The following is a 22,772-nucleotide window of genomic DNA, read 5'->3' on the forward strand; positions in this document are numbered from 1 at the left end:
GGTGCACTAGCGTGATATATGTGAAATGGGGAGACGTTTGACATCTTCACAGACAGAAACATACATACAGTTTGATAGAGAAGATTCAGTGGAACATTATGAGTACTAATCAGAGCGCTTGCCTAGCAATGCAAGTAATGGTGACCATAAATGAATTGTGACAACAATGGTTACAGAGAAATGTGTATAAATGCTGTGTGGGAGAAGTTGCGTTTCTTCGGGCCAACGTTCTGATTGTCGCTGACTCAGGAGAGAGTCTGGCGGGCCACACACGTGGTCCTTACACCTCATAGGAGGAGGAATTTGGCAAGGCATTACAGACCTTACCATAACTTTTGTGGTCATTTCTCAGAAAGAAATTGTAACAGCTTATACGCATGAGGAGGGGTAGGATATGATAAATAACAGACCCATATGGGATGGTGACGGAGCCTTTATTCCGCTTGGGGTCCACACTACAACTACTGGCTTTCAACGGTGCTGCAGTGCATGATCAGTTCCAAAATACCAGCAGACCCCTGGGCTTGCCTGTGATTGCTTGAGGCATGTGCGGGAAGGCGGTGCTTGTGACATGTTCATACAGAATTCACTAACCTTTACAGAAATAGTCCTGGACCATTGGGGAAGAGTTCTTATTGATGAGACATCCCAAAAATTTTTAGGTTGTTGAAATGGCTGAGAAGAAAACCAAAAACTTTTATGCGGAACACACATAATTGGTGTTTCTTTTCAATCATAATGGAAGACGTTGCGGAATTATGTTTGCCATTTGATTAAATGTAATTTTTCTGCTACAGTTTCCAATGAATTTGATTATTTCTATCCCTTTTCGACTTTGCAACCGCACTCCGTCTGCAACCGTTGATAGACATTAGTTGCCTGGGGCCTAGGCCATGCCTTTCGTTTCATACTATTTGCGTAGTCTAAGTGCAGTAGCATGTCCAAATTGTAGTCCATAATACATTATTAACAGTAATCTAGCCTTAGGGCATCAGCAGTGAAGTGAAGAGAGAGGCCTTGAGACGGCCTGAGCAGCTGGGAAGGACAACTTGACCAAGATGTAGCTGTGACTTTATGTCAGACCAGAAAGAAACCGGTCATCCATCTTTTTTCAATCGAATCCGTTGCCGATTTATTAAATTAAATACGTTTCGTAAATAAACAAATACAGATAAGGAAACCTGTGTAAAAAAAATTATACCGTTACGGAAAGCTAATCGTATGCTGCGAGTTACGTTTTTTTTTTTTTTTCTGGGGAATAAGAATAGTGAGAATATTATAACGAACAAAAACAGTGTCGACCTTTGCTCAAGAAAAGTAGGCTAAAACTTGTGCAAACTTTGATACTTTTATTTTTCTTAAATGCCTGGTTAAGATTTCAAAACAAGCGCCTACTTTTTCACATTTACATAGTTAGCCTGATTCCTTCGCACTGTAGATGATGTGCTGACAACAATTCTCTTGGTGAGATGTTGCACCGTAATGGACTCAAACCCGGTTTTATACCGTAGGAACAAAAAGTTTGACCAGTCCCTTTTTCCCAAATCGAAGGGGCTCGAAAGTTATTATTTACAAGATATTCAGCTTTACTTCGAATGTCAATTGTGTCGTGGAACATCGTCGACGGAAGGTCATTTAGGTCAATCAAGGAAATCAGTCAATTTCGACTGAAAGTATTGACCGAATGGTCGAATTGAAGGTCAGCCGAGGTCAATCGATGTTAATTTTTTGAGTTAAATTTGAGTTTTTGAGTTAAATTTGGTTGAATTAAGTGAGGCAATTCCTGTCTCTTGAAGGTAAAGTTTACGATGGAAAAAGTTATAATGCAGAATCCATATATGAATCTATATTCATCTATAAAAACAGAATTTTCAGTCGACGAGTATCACTCACAATGAATGTATTTTTATAGACAACATCTTGATCATAGAAGGTTTACTCACTGAAATGGCATTCACTAGTTCTTGTCCTATTTTATTTTAATTTTTTTTTTTTTTTTTTTTGTGTCTGTGAGAATAGGAAAAAAATCTTTCAATCTTAGCTTTGGGGTGGGGAAGGATTGGACTCAATTTTGCTAAGCATGCAAAATGTTTAAATAGTGGATGTCGACAAACATTTAATGCTGAGAGTTTTTGTCAACATAAACTCCCATTTAATCATTTTAATCATTGTCTAATGGTTAGAAAAGTTGCAATCATATGGGTCGTTGACTCGTACATCCATCATTGCTGATGTGGAGAAACAGGAAGGTTCTGGTATGATTATTGGTGATGTCATTTCAGTTGTGACGTGTTTAATTTCAGTAAAGTGTGTCGGGTTGCACTCGTGTTTTACAAATGAGTTTACACAGAAGAAACTCAGCTGGAAAATTGTTCTTGTGGTTCCAGAATCATGGAACATTCTGGAACCAGAAGCATATAAACCCCTGCAGCGTCGCATGCGGCACTCTCCTCCTAGGCACTAAGCGAAGCAGAACCACTGCAGGTGTTCAGACTAGGAAGCCGGTTAATGGCGGCATAGGTGCACAGCGACGAAGTCTGGTTCCCCTGTTTTTGTTTCGATTTATCAGAGCAATCCTCTATGCTGGAAGGACATGAGGCATGTCCAGTGACCGAGTAGCTTGTGAACATTTATATGAAACTTGAACCACATAAGTTTGTCGTATTTACACAGATTTTCTGTGTTTTCAAGTAACCCACACACACACACAGTGGAGAGTTCTTCCCCCTGTGTGTAAGTAACTTTAGCATGTCACTGGTAGGGAAACCTACCCTGAATGAGTCAAGTCCAGCACAGAGGATCTCAGTACAGTTTTCCTTCTTTTTTGGTTGTGAATTCAGCTCGTGTGTTCTCTAGGACCACGTGGTCCTCAACATTATTAACCTCATGTTGCAGTAAAGTAAGTCCGTGTTGTATTGATTTTGGAAGTAAAATAGATGTGTGTAGCTAGGGCAGATTATTTTTGTCACAAAACTGTAAAAATGCCTCGTGTGAGTTTTGGTTCAGAGTCTTTTGGGATTTATAACTTAGTGAAATTGCTACAACCAAGACTGCCTGCAAACCTTGAAACGTGGCCCAAATCAGCAGCATATGCTGTTATGACGATAACGTTTGTTAACTCCCTATAAAGAATAAGTGTTGACTAGGCAGGTGTTTGTGTGGATGGGGTTGCACGAACATCAAATGCTGAAGGAAATATCAAATCTATTATTGGTCAAGTCGCTCAGTTTGGCTGCCTAGGACCGACTGCTATTCTCTCCTCATCCCTTAGCTAAGGGTTCAGTTATCTTGATGCTTTCTCTCCAGTTACTTCTAACGACAGCATCTCCCGTTACTGATCTCTGTATCTCCAAATCCTCCATCACTTTATGATGCCATATTGTCTCCAAAATTGATCTCTTCCGTCAGTTTTGTTATGTTAATACGGACTTTGTAGGTCCGTTCTGCATTTGCACTAACCGTATGAATTGTCTCCTTTTCCCAAATAATACCCCAGTGCAGAGTTCAGCTCATTATTATTACCTGGTGTGTGTGTGTGTGTCCAGGAATGGCGATTGTCCTTATCACTGTAACCGTATTGTAACTTTGGTTCATCTGAGTGCCACTGAATTGTAATTCCCTCTGAGTAACTCATTTATAATTACCAATTTGATATGTTTAACCTCTAGTCATTAAATTAGTTTTAAGTTTAAAATCAACAAGTGCATTTCTCTACCCTCCATTTTATTTCATTTTTCCTGTTTCAGGTTTAGTGAATGGTGAATATAATGTGATCAGGTAAACTTTGCATTGTGTTCATACTTTCAAGTCACACAAGCAATCTGTAGAAACGAGGTAACATGCAGCGGTCCTCTAAGGTCTGAAAATCAACCTGTGAGTACTTGTAAGAGTTTGAGAGAGAGAGAGAGAGAGAGAGAGAGAGAGAGAGAGAGAGAGAGAGAGAGAGAGAGACGTTTACATACCTTTCGTCGTATCTCACAACCACTCATGATATGACTCAAAGAAACGAACATAAATCATAATATTGTTCATACTGTGAATATAATTATGTAGCCTCTAGAATTCTTACAATCTCATCCTTTGTCCATAATGACTGCTCAGAAATGGGCATTGCCTAATTATTATTATTATTATTATTATTATTATTATTATTATTATTATTATTATTATTATTATTATTATTATTATTATTATTATTATTCAGAAGATGAAGAACCCTAGTACAAGGAAGAAGCCCACGAAGGTGGCCACTGACTTGAAATTGAAGCTTCCAAAGAATAATGTTCATTAAGAGAATATCTTAAAAGTAAACGTGACATATCCTGTATATTTCGCTTCTGAAAGGATAGACAATGCTCCATTCTCGATCAGGAATGGGAATCAAGCAAGGACACAGAGAACGGCAAGTGTTTTGGATCATTTTTCTTGATATACAGTAGTTACCCATAACACATTACCGTTTTGAAGTCCGTTTTCTTTGTTAATAAATTATACAGAAAATTGTATGTTTGTTTTGCATAATCAGTCATAATAAGAAAGATATAGCTATCATTTCTTTTGCACATTTATAATACTTTTTGCAGTTAAGACTTCTTTCTCACTCAACATTTTCTTTTTATTGAAAATACCAACTGAAAGAAAACATTGCAGTCCTCTGACTGGAAGTCAATCTATTGCGAAAATCGTCGACGTGGGAAAAAAATTACAATATATAAAGAATTTTTTGTTTTTGTAATAGATAAAGCGTTACTTACGTTTAATTTTAACATTGCTTTATTAATTTTCAGATTTTTAAAGTAACCTTTTTAATATTGCATAGTTGTCCTTGTTCCTTGTATATTAACTGAGTAGATCAGGTTGGTGTTTTATGTGACGAATGTCTCCTTCTTGGTTATCATAATACCGATTTTTGTAGAGTACAGTATTCTTCTGAATGCTTCTCGTGGCATTTGAAGACAAAATAATTTTCGGCGACCACACCATAATTTCACTATTTTAAATAAGTCCTCATTATTTTGCGCACGGTGATAGGCCCTCACCATGGCAAGGGCATATAGCTCGATAAATAAGGGAGCAAATCCGTAAGAATATTTGACAAATTGTAAGTTAACCGAAATGATAAAATCGGGAAGAAGAAGATTCTCAACATCCCCGAATCGTGTCATTGATAAAATAACGGACACAAGATCGTGAAGCTTCCCTGTATAATTTACTGTTAATCTTTATTTTTATTATTTATACTTAATGTTCATCTTTACTTTTATCTTTATATTTCTTTAAAAATTTTTTGCTTACAATTCCAGGGTTTTTATGGAAATAAGAACGAGCAGTGAAGGAAATATTTCGATGGGCTAATGTCAGTACGTGGCTGCTGATTAAATGAAGGGATTTAAGAACAACCCAAAATGGGAAGTTTGACGACTGGATTACAATACCCCCAGCGGAGAGAGGTAGGCAACGGGAAACGGATTATTATATAAGCACAAGATGGAGAAGTGGCACCTCTCTAATGGACCCTGTGCTTCATCTTAATTTAACCACCCAAATCAAAGCCACCCATGAATCACTCAATTGAACAGAAACAAGCACTGCAACCAAACTCCTGTATTGAAGAAGCAAGCGAGCAAATGTCCAGCTGAAGTTAAAGCAAGCAACTACAGTTGTTAAATACAAGAAGGTGATTAGAAGTTGTTCTAGATTGAAAAAGTGCCGACTTTCATTATCACAATCACCATATAAGTTCTTGGACTATTTATGCCACGAATGAATTTTCTCCATGATCAAAGCAGGAATCCTGATCTTGTAAGGGACCGCATGGTGGTCTTACGGGCACACGTATGTGTGTGAGTCATCCATCGGACAAAATAAAACGACAAAGCATCCCTCTCTCTCTCTCCCTCCCGTGCATCAGCGGCCATCGCTCGAGGGAATGCAACTTCTACCATACAATATTCCTGTCTATTTCTCTGTAACCATCGTTGTTTCGATTCATGTACAATCACCACTACTTGCATTGCCAAGCAAGCATTCCGATCATGTACTCATAATGTTCCATCGAATCTTCTGTGTCAAGCTGTATGTATGTTTCTGTTGTGAAGACGTGGCTACCAGGGAGGTCGTGGACTCAGCTGTCCGGGCGTAGTCCTCCTCTGACGGTGGGAACACCGACTGTATTGCGTCCTCGTCAACCAGCAGGTGTCACTTTGATATATCATCTCTGATGAAGAAACCTGCTGGTCGCGAGTCATTGTATTTTGCGGCCACTGCTGTTACTTGTGGCCGCACTTCTCATTTTTTGTGAAGGAACAGGGGGCTCTGCAGTTCCTGGAACTGGGGCCAAATCTTCTGTGGAAATAGCACCACACCGGGTTCGTCCACGCCCTCTGCTCCGGGTTCGTCCACGCCCTCTGCTCCGGGTTCGTCCACGCCCTCTGCTCCGGGTTCGTCCACGCCCTCTGCTCCGGGTTTGTCCACACCCTCTGCTTCCATGGCGGTGCTCTCCTCCTCCTATAGATCGGGTTTGTGGTCTCTGGGTCATCATCCTCCGTCAGACTACAGGCTGCGAGGGCGGCGGCGTGCTTGGAGGCCTTAGTGGCTTCGTGGATTTTCTGGGCGAGTTGACCAGCTCATCCATGGGAAGGGCATCTGCGTCAGCAATTTGGCCCCCTCACCTCCTGCAGAAGGCGCTGCAGAAATATTGCTCTTGTCAGGCTGATTTCCTTCCTGCGCCCATTTGCGTCGACGCCCAGCAGTGTTACTAGACCCCGCAGTTCATCCCAGGCATACGTGGGTAGTGTTTCCCCCAGAGGCTGAGTCAATGGGTCTAGGGCGCACTGCGCTCTCCGGCAACGGGCATTGAATACGTTTGTCTCAGCTTGTCTTGCAAGGCTGTGTACATGACCTTGTTTGGCTGTGAGTCAAGCCATGGGGTGATCTTGTTGAAGGCCTCTTCAGGTAGCGCCGTCATGGTAACGTCTGTCTTGGTCTTCTCGTCTGTGATGCGTGCCATGTGGAAGTGAGCATCTGCGCACAGAAACCAAGATGTGTTCTGGCACGAAAACAGGGGGAGCTTTACTGCATCTGGCTTTGTGGGCGAAAGGGGCACACAGACGATTTCTGTGTTTTTGGATTGCTATTGTAATTCAGACTCTGTCATCTTTACTTTCACACACCAAAATGTGAGTACGGGCCATATTTAGTCCGCTATTGGTGCTAGAATTCGAGTGGTCGATGTGAGTCGTGAATGGCGAGGGCCAAACCGTTCGAAATGCCAAAATGACCCGTGCGGGAACACCGTTATTAGTCTGTTAATGGCGTGGAGTTCATCCGAGGAAGGAGCTTTCAGAGGCCTTGACTGTGTCGCCGTTTTGAGTCAGTTAAAGGCTCTCTGAAGGTAAATGCAGCCGCATTTGGTCCATTAATGGTGGGGACATTAATGGACATTAAATGCATTTGTTTTTTATGATGAACAACGTAAAGACCAAGTTCAAAGAAGTTGTAAATATCATTGCCACTAAAAGCATGAAAGCTGATGTTCTGCCCTGCACATTGAAGAAAGTAATCATAGGCTTAGAAAAAATAGGTTTCACCTTGTTTTGCGTTGTGACAGATAACAGTGCTATCAGTGGGAAAGCAATGTTCTGTCTCACCAGTCTTCCAGAACCGTTTATAGTGCATCCCCAACCATTTCAGAGTAACAGACCTGATTTTATATGCTGTTATTTAGCTTGCTTTTTTGTTTGTTTGTTTGTTTGTTTGTCGTGATCAAATCTCGTAACTCAATTTTCGACCTGTTCTCTTCATCCGATGAACTTGAAATTTTGCGTGGTTATTCAATCCTGGTGACAATGCAACCTCACATGATCAGTAGGTCAGAAGTGACCTCTGGTTACCCTTCAGTGACATCTCCAACTATCTCAGGATTTATATGAAACTCTTCAGATTTTTCACAACATATTTGACCTGGTAGAATAATTTAATAATTCTATGTATTCTTCAAACCTTTTTTTAGCTCGACGGGATATCAATTTCGTTAGCTACAATCATCAGCCAGTTACATTTTCTGTCAATACTAAAAAGTATTTATGCATGTATATCTTTTAATAAAATGATAAGCAAGTTTGTACTTCAGTATATACTGTATTGTAACTGTAAATACATTGTTTTGGTTCAGTATTTTATGTTAATCGCATAACCTGATTCGAGTGTGCACAAATCAGTGTAGACGAGAAATACCCAGTGAATGGAGATCTGAAGTCCCTGGCAATTTATAAGGTTTTTAAGGAACTTGATCTTGCGGTGTTGCAAATATAATTGACATTTCTGTTACAAATTTTTTTGGTAAGTAATGGATAGTGAGTTTTGTAAATGCACATATTAATTTTCATGAGCAATTTATATATAAATCTGACAGCTTTATCAGTGGGCACTTTATAAGTGAAAGAAGGGCTTTGAGTTATACTTTATCACTAGCAAAACCATATCCCGATTTTGTAAGGTAAAGCGTATGAAAATCCCTTCCTACGAGTATAACCTTATGAACTGTTTCCCTTACTATTTGGTACACTATATGAGTAGAGATGAATGAGGTTGCATATGATGTCATCTCTGAGGTGTTTTTGTGGTTTTATTTTGGTTTGATTCTGGTTCATTGTATTGGCTATAGAATCCTAATTACTTGGTTACATAAAGATGAAATAATTGAATTATTTTTATGTTAATGATAGGCCTTTCTCTCTCTCTCTCCCTCAATCTCTCTCTCTCTCTCTCTCTCTCACATAAAAACAAAATGTATTTACCCTTGCTTTGTCAAGCTTGTAAAGTCCCCGCTCAATGGATTCCCTATGATGAACATCCCGTTTTCTGCGGTGCCTTCACAGCTGACCCGAGGTCGCACGTGCACAATCTTATTATCATTATTGTGATTTGTATATTTATTACCTGTTCATTTGCTCTTGTACATAGTATATGCGTCAGAGTATTTTTGTGTCCAACCAGCTATTGTTAATCATCATGTTTTCTATATTATGTACCTGTCCTGTTTTGTGTAGAGAAATAGTTTGACCTTGGGTCACTTGTAAATTTTGTACTGGCTGTCTCTGCGTACACGCCGACGTCCGCACGCCGCTTTATAAGCGGGTCGCTTCGTCAATAAACAAGAAAAACATTGAGCTTCATGAGGAACTAGACCCCCCCAAGACATATGCTGGCAACCTCCTAGCAGCCTTAATCAAGGAAGACACGCCAATCGCAGAGTACAGAGAACAAGCACCCTGGGAGCCTGAACTGTTCAAGATAAACTTTACAGTCCTCCCTGCAAGCAAAGAAGCATGCACTGCTCAACAGCTAAGGCTTGCAGCCCAAGAGGCAATCAGGAAAACTGCAGCCACAAATGAATATTTTACAGATGGATCAGTAGATCTCAGCATCCCAGCAGCAGCAGCAGGAGTCCACTCAACAACCCTCAAAGGATGCTGGAGGCTCTCTGACAATGCCTCCACTCTACAAACTGAACTGATTGCCATTGCAAAAGCTCTAGAAGACTCTCAGCATAGGCAGGGAAACACAACAATTCATACTGACTCAAAAGGAGCACTACAAGCTATAACAAAAGGAAAAGCAAAGGAAAATATCAGACTTCTGTCAAGCATATGGGCAATTGCAAGCCTCCATCAAAACAGGAACAGGGAAATAACATTAAACTGGATTCCGAGCCATGTGGGAATCCAAGGAAACGAAGAAGCAGATTCTCTAGCAAAAAGTGGGTTGCTACACACCAACGTTAGTATCAAAATCAGCCCCTCACTCACACAACTGAAAAACAAGGCAATACCAACTTCGAAGATTCTGTACATGGATTCAGTAAGGAACCACCAATAAACTACAAGAAGAAAGCAAAGTCAGAAGAGCTGTTTTCGTTGGCTCAAAAACCGCCAAATGGTACATAGAGACTGTAAACCTAAAACCACACAATATAACCAAAGACATGTCACGGGCCCTAGCAGTCATAATCCATCGGCTCAGGCTAGGATACCTGTGCACATGGCAAAGAATAGTAGACAATCCTCAACCATGCAAGTGCTGTGAAACAATCCCAGAAGAACCCCTGGAACACTACCTTCTTGACTGTACAGAAACAGAACAGCTAAGAACAAGTTATGAAGGTAATGAAAGAACAGCTACCCAAATAACAAAGCACATACTGACAAACATCCATGAATTTGCAGGCTTCCTATGCTCCTACCCACCACCAAGGTAACTCTAAAGAATCCATACCTTAAACCACCCACCCTCCTTCCCTATTCTTAAATCAGACTCAACAGACTCGACCCAGACAACAAATAAAAATCCATACCATTCATCTCTAAATACTGACTTTAGAAATCACCCCTCCCCTATCATTCCATCCATCACAATCAACACCCAACAAATACACAAAACACATACAGACACAAGAATTAGGACTGGACAAGGAATATGGCTTTGGATCACCTCGAACTAGCATACTAGCTACCTGTGCCTACTACTCAATTCTTCTTTTTTCCATCTGGTGGCCTCTCCCACTAGCCAACACTCGCTGCTATCGTACTTTTATCCTCATCTGATGGGTACCTTAGGGTTCAAAGAGGTTGCAACCTTGCCTGTTAAACCTTTTCATTTCAAATTTTCACCCCCACCAAAATCACTTTCATGTATCATAATAAAGTTTTCATTAACCTACCCATCTCACAGATTCATCATCAACATATAGTTACGGGCTGCTCTAGAAGCAAGAGCCCGTGCTGGCACAAGGCCAGCTAAATCTAAAACAACAACAACAATCAATAAACCAGCAGTACTTGTCTACCTGCTCTTTCTTTAGCACCTCTCACAAGCTAATGGTCACTCCTAGTAAGAAAAATAATAAACAGTGGACCAAATAATAAACAGTTCTAGTACTGCATTTATTCACAAATTTCCCTTCACACGATTGTATAATTGTGAAAATGAATTAAACTGTGATAAAAGTTATGGGGTTGTTTGTATATCCATGGGACACACCTATAGCTCATTAACAATAGCTCTAAATGAAGTATTGCATAGAATAAAAGATGTTCAGCATCCCTAAAGCTATCCAATACATAACTTACTTGGCCAGTTTGTGTGAATTTGCAGCTCAACAATTTTTTCTGTGGAGCCGAAATTTTTCTAAGCACCAAGTTGACATGAACGGTGCCATGTAGCACCGCTCTCCTGCAGTTCTTAAGATGGCCGAAGTGTAGCGCTCCTCCCACCCCATAGTTCCCAAGGCTGCCATCGTATGTCACCCCCCCGACCTGATCATGGGAAATTTAATTCCATCCACTTGTATGCAAGGTTGACCCAGGTCATTCCCTAGAGTCATGGATTAAATACATCTGACCAATCAGAATGTGGCTGGTTGATTTGATTCACAGACCTATGCCATGACTCATAATCATCCTTTCTTTCCATCTTTGACCATTGAGATGAAGTGTCACCATTAAATTTTGTTCCCTAGTGTCCACTGACGAATTTAACTCCTGAGTGATATTTAGAATCTGTTCCATGCCCATTTCGGCTGTTTCTGGATTTAATTAAATGTGTCTATCTGCTCAGAAGCCGCCCATCTCTGATTTACTTCCCGGCCAAAAACAATACGACCCGGACCTATACTTCCGATTCACGTGAACTTCCAAATGCTGCAAAGAAGCCGAGGCTGGTACCCTCATGGTCGGAGTCGGACAGCAGCAATTTTGAGTAAGGTACGCTGTGCAATTCTGTCTTTGCAGTTAAGATTGCATAATGAATAATGATGATTTGGACCTACTACCATTTAAGGGTAGCTTACTCCACTCCTTGCTTTCAAGGTACTGGGTTACAACAGTGGGGGGTCAATGGGAGTGAAGCTCCCCCAGCCAGTTCAGGGCACAGCACACTAAGTAATGTTAGGTTGGGTTGGGTTAGATTAGGTCAGGACATAATATTCTAAGTTCATTTAGGTTTTGTTTGGTTAGGTCACAGGTAGTGACTAATCACTTGTCTGAACAGATCTTTAGTCCCAAAAATCGGAATGACGGGACATGCATGATGTAGCCATATGTATGTAATGTATGTAGAATTGCGGGTCAATCAGTTGATAACAAGTCATGTTTCTTGTGTAGGTAAGCAGTAGCCCAGTTTCTTATGTAGGTAAGTAGTAGCCCAGTTTCTTATGTAGGTAAGCATTAGCCCAGTTTCTTATGTAGGTAAGCATTAGCCCAGTTTCTTATGTATTTCTTATGTAGGTTTATGTAGCCCAGTTTCTTATGTAGGTAAGCATTAGCCCAGTTTCTTATGTAGGTAAGCAGTAGCCCAGTTTCTTATGTAGGTAAGCATTAGCCCAGTTTCTTATGTAGGTAAGCAGTAGCCCAGTTTCTTGTGTAGGTATGCAGTGGCATAAGCTAGCTGTGTCTGTAGGTACATTAGGGTAGACTAACCGAATGTTGTGGCCTCTTGTATGTAGAGTGGTGGGTCAGTAAATCGGGAATTACGAAAGTTTGGACATCGATCCATGCGTCTGTTCCCCCCACCCAAAAAACCCAGTGTCCCAACAGGGTCCCCCTTACCATGTTGCCTTTTAACGTTCGTCTGGTCCACAGAAGTCTAAAAAAGCAAAGCAATCATTTTTTGAGCCAATTAAGCGCGTGTGTGTGGGGTGGGGGTGGGGGGGGCGGGCAGTAGAGGGAGAAGTAAAGTAGCAGGCTGCTTTCACTCAGTTTGGCAGCTTGCAAGGAACACTGATAATGCAAAGTGGTGTTTTTAAGGAACTTGTTCTTACAATACTGGAAATATGTGACACTTGTTCCTAATTTATTTTATAAGTAATGCAAAGTGAGATTTATGAACAGACTCATTAATTTTCATGAGTAATTTACATACAAATCTGACACTTTTATAAGTGAGCACTTTATAAGTGCCCGTCAAGACGGGTATGTTATCATTAGAGGAATTAAATTTACAGGAAGATGAAATTCTTAAAGGTAAAGGCCCTGACCCTTCCTATAAGATATAAAGCTGTTATATAAAGCATCAAGAAGGTTGGAGAGAGACAGGTGAATGACTTTGTGTGTGATGTGGTTGGTAGGCAATGCTGATGTTATTTATAGTCTTTATTTAGTAGATTTATTTTTCATGTTTATTTGATTTATTATATCTAGTGGAAATTAACAAACACACACACACACACACACACATATATATATATATATATATATATATATATATATATATATATATATATATATATATATATATATATATATATAAATAACAATTGGTAGGCAACAGTGCTATGGGGGACAATTTCCCAAGGTCTAAGGATGACAGCAGTAGGCCCGAAGTGGCCTCAGGCAGAGTGTTATGTAGACCTTCTGCATCCTCTGGTAGACACCCGAAGACGTCTTTACATATCACCACACCTGCTCAAACAAGAGCACAGCGGCAGGATACATATCGATCGCTAGAGGGAGGGGATGATGGTAACCAGTTAGAATGCTCCTAAATAAGGGAAGGATTGATGCTGACCAATCAAAACGCTCCTTGATAAGGGAAGGGGTGACACTGACTGAATCAGAACGATCCTCTTGCCCAAAACATTGCTTCCCGAACTCGCCCCACGTCATGGTGGAAGAGAGGGTAAATTATGTTCTTTCAAGAGCTCTTCCTTGAAGATGTGTTTAACGGAATTTATGGATTTATTTCGATTCTTGTTGAAGTATTTGGGTTATCAGAATGTATTTATTGTGTATAATAAATTATTAGTAATACCTTTGAATGTATTTAAACTGTATTTAATCTGTTATTTGTGGTGATGACATAACCGTGGCCAGTAACATTGTGTTAATGTAATTTTTAATATATTTCTTTATCTGTCTATCTATACCTATTTATATATGTCAGTCTATCTTGATCTACTGGTATATCTATCTATTAAACCACAGAAACATCCCAGAGATGAAAGAAATGGTTTTATAAACAGAAACAAACCTGAGAAATATATTAAAACATCTGGAAATTACGAAAAAAATAAAGGCACCATCGCCTACTGATTGACAGATAACCCACAGTTCTATCATCAATACGAGAAACCGGACTGAAAGACCAAATTAAAATGAATATAAGCCCTAAACCTGTTAAATAAACTATAAAATACTAAAACATATCAAGAATATTAATAAAAAATAAATTTATCATCATCTTATCAGTCTACCGATGACGTTACATGCAACCCCTCCATCCCCAACCTTTTACCCTACCAACTTCTTATAAGCGAAAGTTATCTATTTACATATAGGAAGGGCATTGGATGTCCTTTACCTTCCAGAATTAATTCGGTTGTGTGAAAGTCAACAGACAAGACGGAGTCAGGGAGGTCAAATCAAATGCCCTTCTTCCACTTAAAAAGTGCCCACTTATAAAAGTGTCAGATTTTTATGTAAATTTCTCATGAAAATTGAGTGTGCTTATAAATCTCACTTTTCATTACTTACAAAATAAATTAGTATCAGAAATGTCACATATTTGCATCACTCTACCTGAAAGTGTTCCTTGCAAATTGCCAGAGACTGGGAGAAAGCAGCCTGTTACTTATTGATACTTAAAAGTAGCATTTCATGGGAAATGATGAGGTACAGGGAAATATTAATCCTTTAGGGGGCCTTGGTAGGGACATATAGAAGCACAAGCCCCTTGGTCAGTGATTATCCATTGATTATCTTCTATTGCATCATTATTATTTGATGTAATGGTGATGTTTAAGGTGAAACTGGAATATTTAATATATATTTAGCCTGGACTGTGAGGGCTAACAACTGTAGTCACTTGCTTGCTTATCTAATAAAGTCGTTTGTTTCTATTCTCTTTGATCTGGGTGCTTATAAACATGTACAAAGTGAGACCAGTCAAATTTCCCATTTTGTGTTGTTCTTTCAACCAGAATTAGTCCCTCGCTTCCTTGACTGCTTGTTCTTATTTCCGTTAAAACCCGGGAATTGTAAGCAAAAAGTTTTCAAGCAATATAGATACAAGTAAAGATTAACAGTATGTATAAACAATACAAATAATGCTGGGAAGCTTCACGATCTGGTGTCTGGGGTTGTTGAGAGTCTTCTCTTCTTCTTCTTCTTCTGCACAATTCTGTCATTTCTGTTAACTTACAATTCGTTCAGTATTCTTGCGGAGTTGCTCCCTCGTCCTTTAGCCATCCAGTTATCTGGCTCTATGTCCTTGCTATGGTGGGGGTCCTGTCACTTTGACGAGATGATGAGGCCTTATGTACTAGTGACAAAAGACATAAAATGATAGAGGTTCAGTAACAGAAATGGACACCAGTCTGAGCTATTCAGTTTATAGACTAGTACGAGGACGACTATGCAATATTGAAGAGGTTACTTTAAAAATTTGAAATGCAATACAAGAACTGTTGAAAAACAATGAATACCACGAGATCTATTACATAAAATACTTTACATATTGTAATTTTTTCCTGGTAGACGATTTTCGTAATGCTGCAGATTGTCTTTCAGTCAAAGGAATGCAATATTTCCAGTTCGTATCTTCAACAAAAAGAAAAGATTATTTTTTGGAAGTTCAGCTCCTCCCACATGATAATTTATATTTTTCTCGGGTAAAACAAGAAAGCTCTTCTTGCAATGTTGCAATTATAATTAGCATTTCTCTTACTAATTTAGGTTATTTTTCGTTAGACTCCAGCCACCTCCCGCTTTATAATTTATATTTTTCTTGGGTAAATCACAAAAACAAAAACTTCTTCTCAATTAACCTTCAAATGCCTAATAGCAGAGAAAAATAAGGACTGTAATTATACCCCCTCCATAACGAATACGGCAAAATTGTAACCAGTAAACACCCTAGTTTACGTTAGGTTGGTATTTTTAGGTTCTTTTACTACCTTATCATTTCCTGGCCATTTTTGCATGAAAAATCCAAAATGGTTTTTCATGCAAAAATGGCTAGCTGGCACCTTTGGAAGTGGCTGGCTGGAGTCTTCCGAAAAATTACCCTAATTTATTTTGTAAGTAATGTAAAGTGAGCTTTATAAACCCACTCATTAATATTCATGAGCAGTTTACATATAAATCTGACAGCTTTACAAGTGGGCACTTTATAAGTGCCAGGAAAGAAGGGCAATTGAACGATTGTGGTGTAATGATGGAAATCCTTCTTTTGAATTAATGACAAGACCCTTCATAATTGGTGGACGGGAAAAACGAATTGGTTTTCATCTTATCAATAAGTTGACTTAACCACTCGAAATTGAGATTGTCTATGATCGAGTGTGCGTACGTAAGTGCGTAAGTTCAACCAAGTGCGTAGTTGCGTAAACTCAACTGGCACTGTTCAAGACGTGTGTGGCGACTTCAGAGGGGAAAGGGATGTAGTTCCCCTTATTTTCATTTGAAATGCCACATTTCTCCCTTGTAAAAGGTATGCACATATCTTAGTTTATGTTGTACATGTTGCCATAACACTTAATAGTGTTCTTGTGTATCTTTGCCTTAATGTAACAGCAAATTACCGAGAGTTGTTATGGTAATGTTACGTAAGTTGCAACATGATGAGCTTGCATGTGGTTGCAGTGCCACCAACCATAGGCTAAGATGTGTGATATTCTTCCATGATTTTATGAATATATATCAACTCTTGACTTCAATTACACCTCTTATGCATGAAAAGCCAGGCTAACTGTGTAATGTAACAGTTAAGTTAGGCATTAGCACAGCATAGCCTAAGCTAAGGACTGCATGCTGTTTGGACACAAAATGGCTGTCCTAAATGAACTTTTTGTATTACAGGGAACCAGTCTAGGGCATTCGTAATACATGAACCAGTCTAGGACATTCTTACATGAACCAGTCTAGGACATTCTTACATGAACCAGTATAGGGTATCTGTACAAGAACCAGTATAAGTACCTATGTAAAAAGAAGTCCTAACAATTATGGAAGGAACATTAGGAATAAGTTGCTTACACCGTGTAACCTACTAAGAAGCATTAAACAACCCGCGGGAGTCGGCGTTTCCCTCAACCCTAACTACAAAATGAAGATTCGTCCGTCTTCGACGTCAAGTACCAGTCCAAGCTAAGAGTATTCTGGGGTTTATTAACCTAGGCCGGTGTGTTACACTTGTGTGGCCTATGCCCAGGATTGAGTCGTTATGTATAGGCTAGTCTGAGTTAATTGTCCTCAAATGAATGGTAGCCTCCGAATGTAAGCCAGGACAATTGACATATCAAGCCATGAGTAGTATAAATAAGAATGACATATGGAAAAGTAAACATGACAGTGGGAAACACTGAAATTATAATAAATTGTTTAAGGTAAGTCACATAACCCTTCCTATAAGAAATAATGTTGTTAAGTAAATCGGTAATGATAAAAAGGTTGGAAACAGATGTATGTCATTGTGTGTGACGTCACAGTTACGCGATGCTGATGTTATTTAGTCTTTTTTTAATAGGTTTCATTTTTATGTTTATTTGGCTTATTGTATCGAGCCCATTGTTACTACCTGCGATACTATTGTACCAAAATAATACATTTTGAAGCTTCTTCCCTTTCCTCCTCTTTACCCTCTGTACCCAATCCCACTTCTACCCATCCCGATTCCCGTCATCTCATCCCCCTCAATCTCTGGCCTCCAACACAGATTCTACTTCCAAGCATCAGGAGTATCTCTTCACATATTCTACTTCCAAGCATCAGGAGGACCTCTTCACATATTCTACTTCCAAGCATCAGGAGGACCTCTTCACATATTCTACTTCCAAGCATCAGGAGGATCTGAAACATATTCTACTTCCAAGCATCAGTAGGATCTCTTCACATATTCTACTTCCAAGCATCAGGAGGATCTCTTCACATATTCTACTTCCAAGCATCAGGAGGACCTCTTCACATATTCTACTTCCAAGCATCAGGAGGATCTCTTCACATATTCTACTTCCAAGCATCAGGAGGACCTCTTCACATATTCTACTTCCAAGCATCAGGAGGATCTCTTCACATATTCTACTTCCAAGCATCAGGAGGATCTCTTCACATATTCTACTTCCAAGCATCAGGAGGATCTCTTATTCTACTTCCAAGCATAAATGAGAATCTTGAAGATGTTATATTCTACTTCCAAGCATCAGTAGGATCTCTTCACATATTCTACTTCCAAGCATCAGGAGGATCTCTTCACATATTCTACTTCCAAGCATCAGGAGGATCTCTTCACATATTCTACTTCCAAGCATCAAAATGAAGATTCGTATCTCGACGTCAAGTACATATTCTACTTCCAAGCATCAGGAGGATCTCTTGACATATTCTACTTCCAAGCATCAGGAGGATCTCTTCACATATTCTACTTCCAAGCATCAGGAGGATCTCTTCACATATTCTACTTCCAAGCATCAGGAGGAATCTCTTCACATATTCTACTTCCAAACATCAGGAGGATCTCTTCACATATTCTACTTCTAAGTCACATGACCCTTCCTATAAGCATCAGGAGGATTTCTTGACATATTCTACTTCCAAGCATCAGGAGGATCTCTTTTTAATAGGTATTTTTATGTTTTCCAAGCATCAGAGGATCTGTTCACATATTCTACTTCCAAACATCAGGAGGATCTCTTCACATATTCTACTTCCAAGCATCAGGAGGATCTCTTCACATATTCTACTTCCAAGCATCAGGAGGATCCCTTCACATATTCTACTTCCAAGCATCAGAGGACCTCTTCACATATTCTACTTCCAAGCATCAGGAGGATCTCTTCACATATTCTACTTCCAAGCATCAGGAGTATCTCTTCACATATTCTACTTCCAAGCATCAGGAGGATCTCTTCACATATTCTACTTCCAAGCATCAGGAGGATCTCTTCACATATTCTACTTCCAAGCATCAGGAGGATCTCTTCACATATTCTACTTCCAAGCATCAGGAGGATCTCTTCACATATTCTACTTCCAAACATCAGGAGGACCTCTTCACATATTCTACTTCCAAGCATCAGGAGGATCTCTTCACATATTCTACTTCCAAGCATCAGGAGGATCTCTTCACATATTCTACTTCCAAGCATCAGGAGGACCTCTTCATATATTCTACTTCCAAGCATCAGGAGGATCTCTTCACATATTCTACTGCCAAGCATCAGGAGTATCTCGTGATATATTCTACTTCCAAACATCAGGAGGATCTCTTCACATATTCTACTTCCAAGCATCAGGAGTATCTTGTGACATATTCTACTTCCAAGCATCAGGAGTATCTTGTGACATATTCTACTTCCAAGCATCTGGAGGATCTCTTCACATATTCTACTTCCAAACATCAGGAGTATCTCTTCACATATTCTAATTCCAAGCATCAGGAGGATCTCTTCACATATTCAACTTCCAAGCATCAGGAGGATCTCTTCACATATTCTACTTCCAAGCATCAGGAGGATTTCTTCACATATTCTAATTCCAAGCATCAGGAGGATCTCTTCACATATTCTAATTCCAAACATCAGTAGGATCTCTTCACATATTCTACTTCCAAACATCAGGAGGATCTCTTCACATATTCTACTTCCAAGCATCAGGAGGATCTCGTGACATATTCTAATTCAAAGCATCAGGAGGATCCCTTCACATATTCTACTTCCAAGCATCAGGAGGATCTCTTCACATTTTCTACTTCCAAGCATCAGGAGGATCTCTTCACATATTCTACTTCCAAGCATCAGGAGGATCTCTTCACATATTCTACTTCCAAGCATCAGGAGGATCTCTTCACATATTCTACTTCCAAGCATCAGGAGGATCTCTTCACAAATTCTACTTCCAAACATCAGGAGGATCTCTTCACATATTCTACTTCCAAGCATCAAGAGGATCTCTTCACATATTCTACTTCCAAGCATCAGAGGATCTCTTGTTATTCTACTTCCAAGCATCAGGAGGATCTCTTCACATATTCTACTTCCAAGCATCAGGAGGATCTCTTTTACATATTCTACTTCCAAGCATCAGGAGGATCTCTTCACATATTCTAATTCCAAGCATCAGGAGTATCTCTTCACATATTCTACTTCCAAGCATCAGAGGATCTTTCACATATTCTACTTCCAAGCATCAGTTGGATCTCTTCACATATTCTACTTCCAAACATCAGGAGGATCTCTTCACATATTCTACTTCCAAACATCAGGAGGATAATTCACATATTCTACTTCCAAACATCAGGAGGACCTCTTCAAATATTCTACTTCCAAGCATCAGGAGGATCTCAAACATATTCTACTTCCAAGCATCAGGAGTATCTCTTCACATATTCTACTTCCAAGCATCAGGAGGACCTCGTGACATATTCTACTTCCAAGCATCAGGAGGACCTCTTCACATATTCTACTTCCAAACATCAGGAGGATCTCTTCACAATTCTACTTCCAAACATCAGGAGGATCTCTTCACATATTCTACTTCCAAACATCAAGAGGATCTCTTCACATATTCTACTTCCAAACATCAGGAGGATCTCTTCACATATTCTACTTCCAAGCATCAGGAGGATCTCTTCACATATTCTACTTCCAAGCATCAGGAGGATCTCTTCACATATTCTACTTCCAAGCATCAGGAGGATCTCGTGACATATTCTAATTCCAAGCATCAGGAGGATCTCTTCACATATTCTACTTCCAAGCATCAGGAGGATCTCTTCACATATTCTTCCAAGCATCAGTAGGATCTCTTCACATATTCTACTTCCAAACATCAGGAGGATCTCTTCACATATTCTACTTCCAAGCATCAGGAGGATCTCGTGACATATTCTAATTCCAAGCATCAGTAGGATCTCTTCACATATTCTACTTCCAACTATCTGTTCCACACGTGATTGTGTGTTGATTATTTCTATCTTATTCACTTATAAGCGATAATTCGAATGAAATGCTGTCAATTGCGTCATTGCTGAGTCGGGAAGTTCGGAAAAACGCGCTGGAATGCAAGCAGTTAGCTTGCCCAAGTAGTTCCTTGGGTGCAGTTGCTCTCAGGTTCCAACTTCATTTCGACTTGTGTGGCCTCTTTGGCAGAGCCCTTGCCTTTCAATTTAAAGACCTAGCTTCGATCCTGATGTGACTCGGAAATTTATTTCTATTCCACACGTGATTGTGTGTTGATTATTTCTATAATGTGTATATATATATATATATATATATATATATATATATATATATATATATATATATATATATATATATATATATATATATTATTATGTGTGTGTGTGTGAATACCATATTTTTTATGATTTTTTCGTATTTTAAAGGATATTTATTTTGCCTTAGCCAAGAAGTAAAGGCATTAAATTTGTGTGAAACAATGAAAATAGACAAAGCTTATTTTATTATAGGCTACTTTAGAATTTTTGTATATTGTAAACAAAGTAAGATAAACATTCTACAGTACATCCCAGTAACCATGCTACATAGAATATTAACTAAGTGTAATTTGAAAGTAAAAGAGCGTTTAGCAACAGTCAGTGGCTGATAAATTATGATTAAAACTGTGCCATAATAAAGTTATGTTAATAATAAAAATAACTCCATATTAAAAGTTGTCCGAGTGATTTCAACAGTGGTCGGTGGAAAGGAAATTTCGTTCTTAGCTGACCTCTCTTGGCCCTTCTTCTTGGGTAGACATCCTATATTCTTGGCCATAACGAATGAGCTAAAAAATGTTATCCGACAACTGCTACAAGGTATGTCTAAAAATAGAATTCCTATCAGGACCGCCAATGCATTTAATGAAATATTTATTAATTCAAATATCTCTGTCCATGCATTAGTATCATCTCCAAACTCCTGTGTATCTACTCGTTAGGAATTCAATATTTGCACTCATTTTATTCATCCATATTCTCACAAAAAATTTTGACTCTTTTTTTATAACGATATACAGAACGGTTGGCTGTTCAAGACTGAACTACTTTTCCGCCGCTGTTGGGTTTGATGGAATTTTCAGTTCAGAATAGATGATATTCAGAGGAAAGTAGCTGGCTGTAATCAGCCAATCAGAGGCAACCTTTCATCCAGTCATTCATTTGAAGTTCTACGTAAATATTTGAACTCTAGTGTAACTAATTGTGTACAGAAACGTTCGAATGGGATTGGTCAAGGTTATGGTATTCAGTAACTGAATTTATCCTTTTTGACAGAAGTAACACAGTATTTTCAGTCGTTGTAGCTACTTTATTGCTTCAGTGGGAAATCAGAACTAGCTTAAAAAGGTTTAGGAGTTAAGAGAAAAATCGTTAACGAAGCTATACATGCTTCGATAGTCCTTCTCTACCTTACAAACAACTCCTCCCCCAACCCCCTCACCCCCCGTCCCTCCACCTCTATTTCCTATGTCAGTCGCAAGACCCATAGGTAAATGTATGATGATACTACATTATGCAATTTCCCTCTGATACAATGTCGTATATAATTATAAAAATAAATCACATATAAAACCATGAATCACATTGTTTGTTCGTAAACTTTTTTCTTTGTCAGGTCCTTTTGTTTTTTTTAAATAATCAAGTGAATATATATATATATATATATATATATATATATATATATATATATATATATATATATATATATACTAACAGGTAAGGAAACGCCTCCAACAATAAGGCTTGCCTTTGAGAATTCATTCATACTTTCAGCAGTCTCTACT

General features: G+C 39.1%; 2 protein-coding genes across 2 annotated transcripts in view; both read left to right on the forward strand.

The window, feature by feature from the left end:
• LOC136838147 (repetin-like) overlaps positions 1 to 20,790 on the forward strand; it is a 42,578-nt gene extending 21,788 nt beyond the window's left edge. Inside the window, 3 exon segments of the mRNA XM_067102998.1 lie at positions 3,747 to 3,777; positions 18,634 to 20,031; positions 20,142 to 20,790. Of these exon segments, the coding sequence (XP_066959099.1) occupies positions 3,747 to 3,777; positions 18,634 to 20,031; positions 20,142 to 20,790 (2,078 nt within the window).
• Positions 1 to 22,772, forward strand: part of LOC136838168 (uncharacterized) — an 864,161-nt gene that overhangs the window by 479,120 nt on the left and 362,269 nt on the right. The window lies entirely within an intron of this gene.

This window comes from Macrobrachium rosenbergii, unplaced genomic scaffold (assembly GCF_040412425.1).
Source record: "Macrobrachium rosenbergii isolate ZJJX-2024 unplaced genomic scaffold, ASM4041242v1 171, whole genome shotgun sequence".
Lineage (NCBI taxonomy): Eukaryota > Metazoa > Arthropoda > Malacostraca > Decapoda > Palaemonidae > Macrobrachium > Macrobrachium rosenbergii.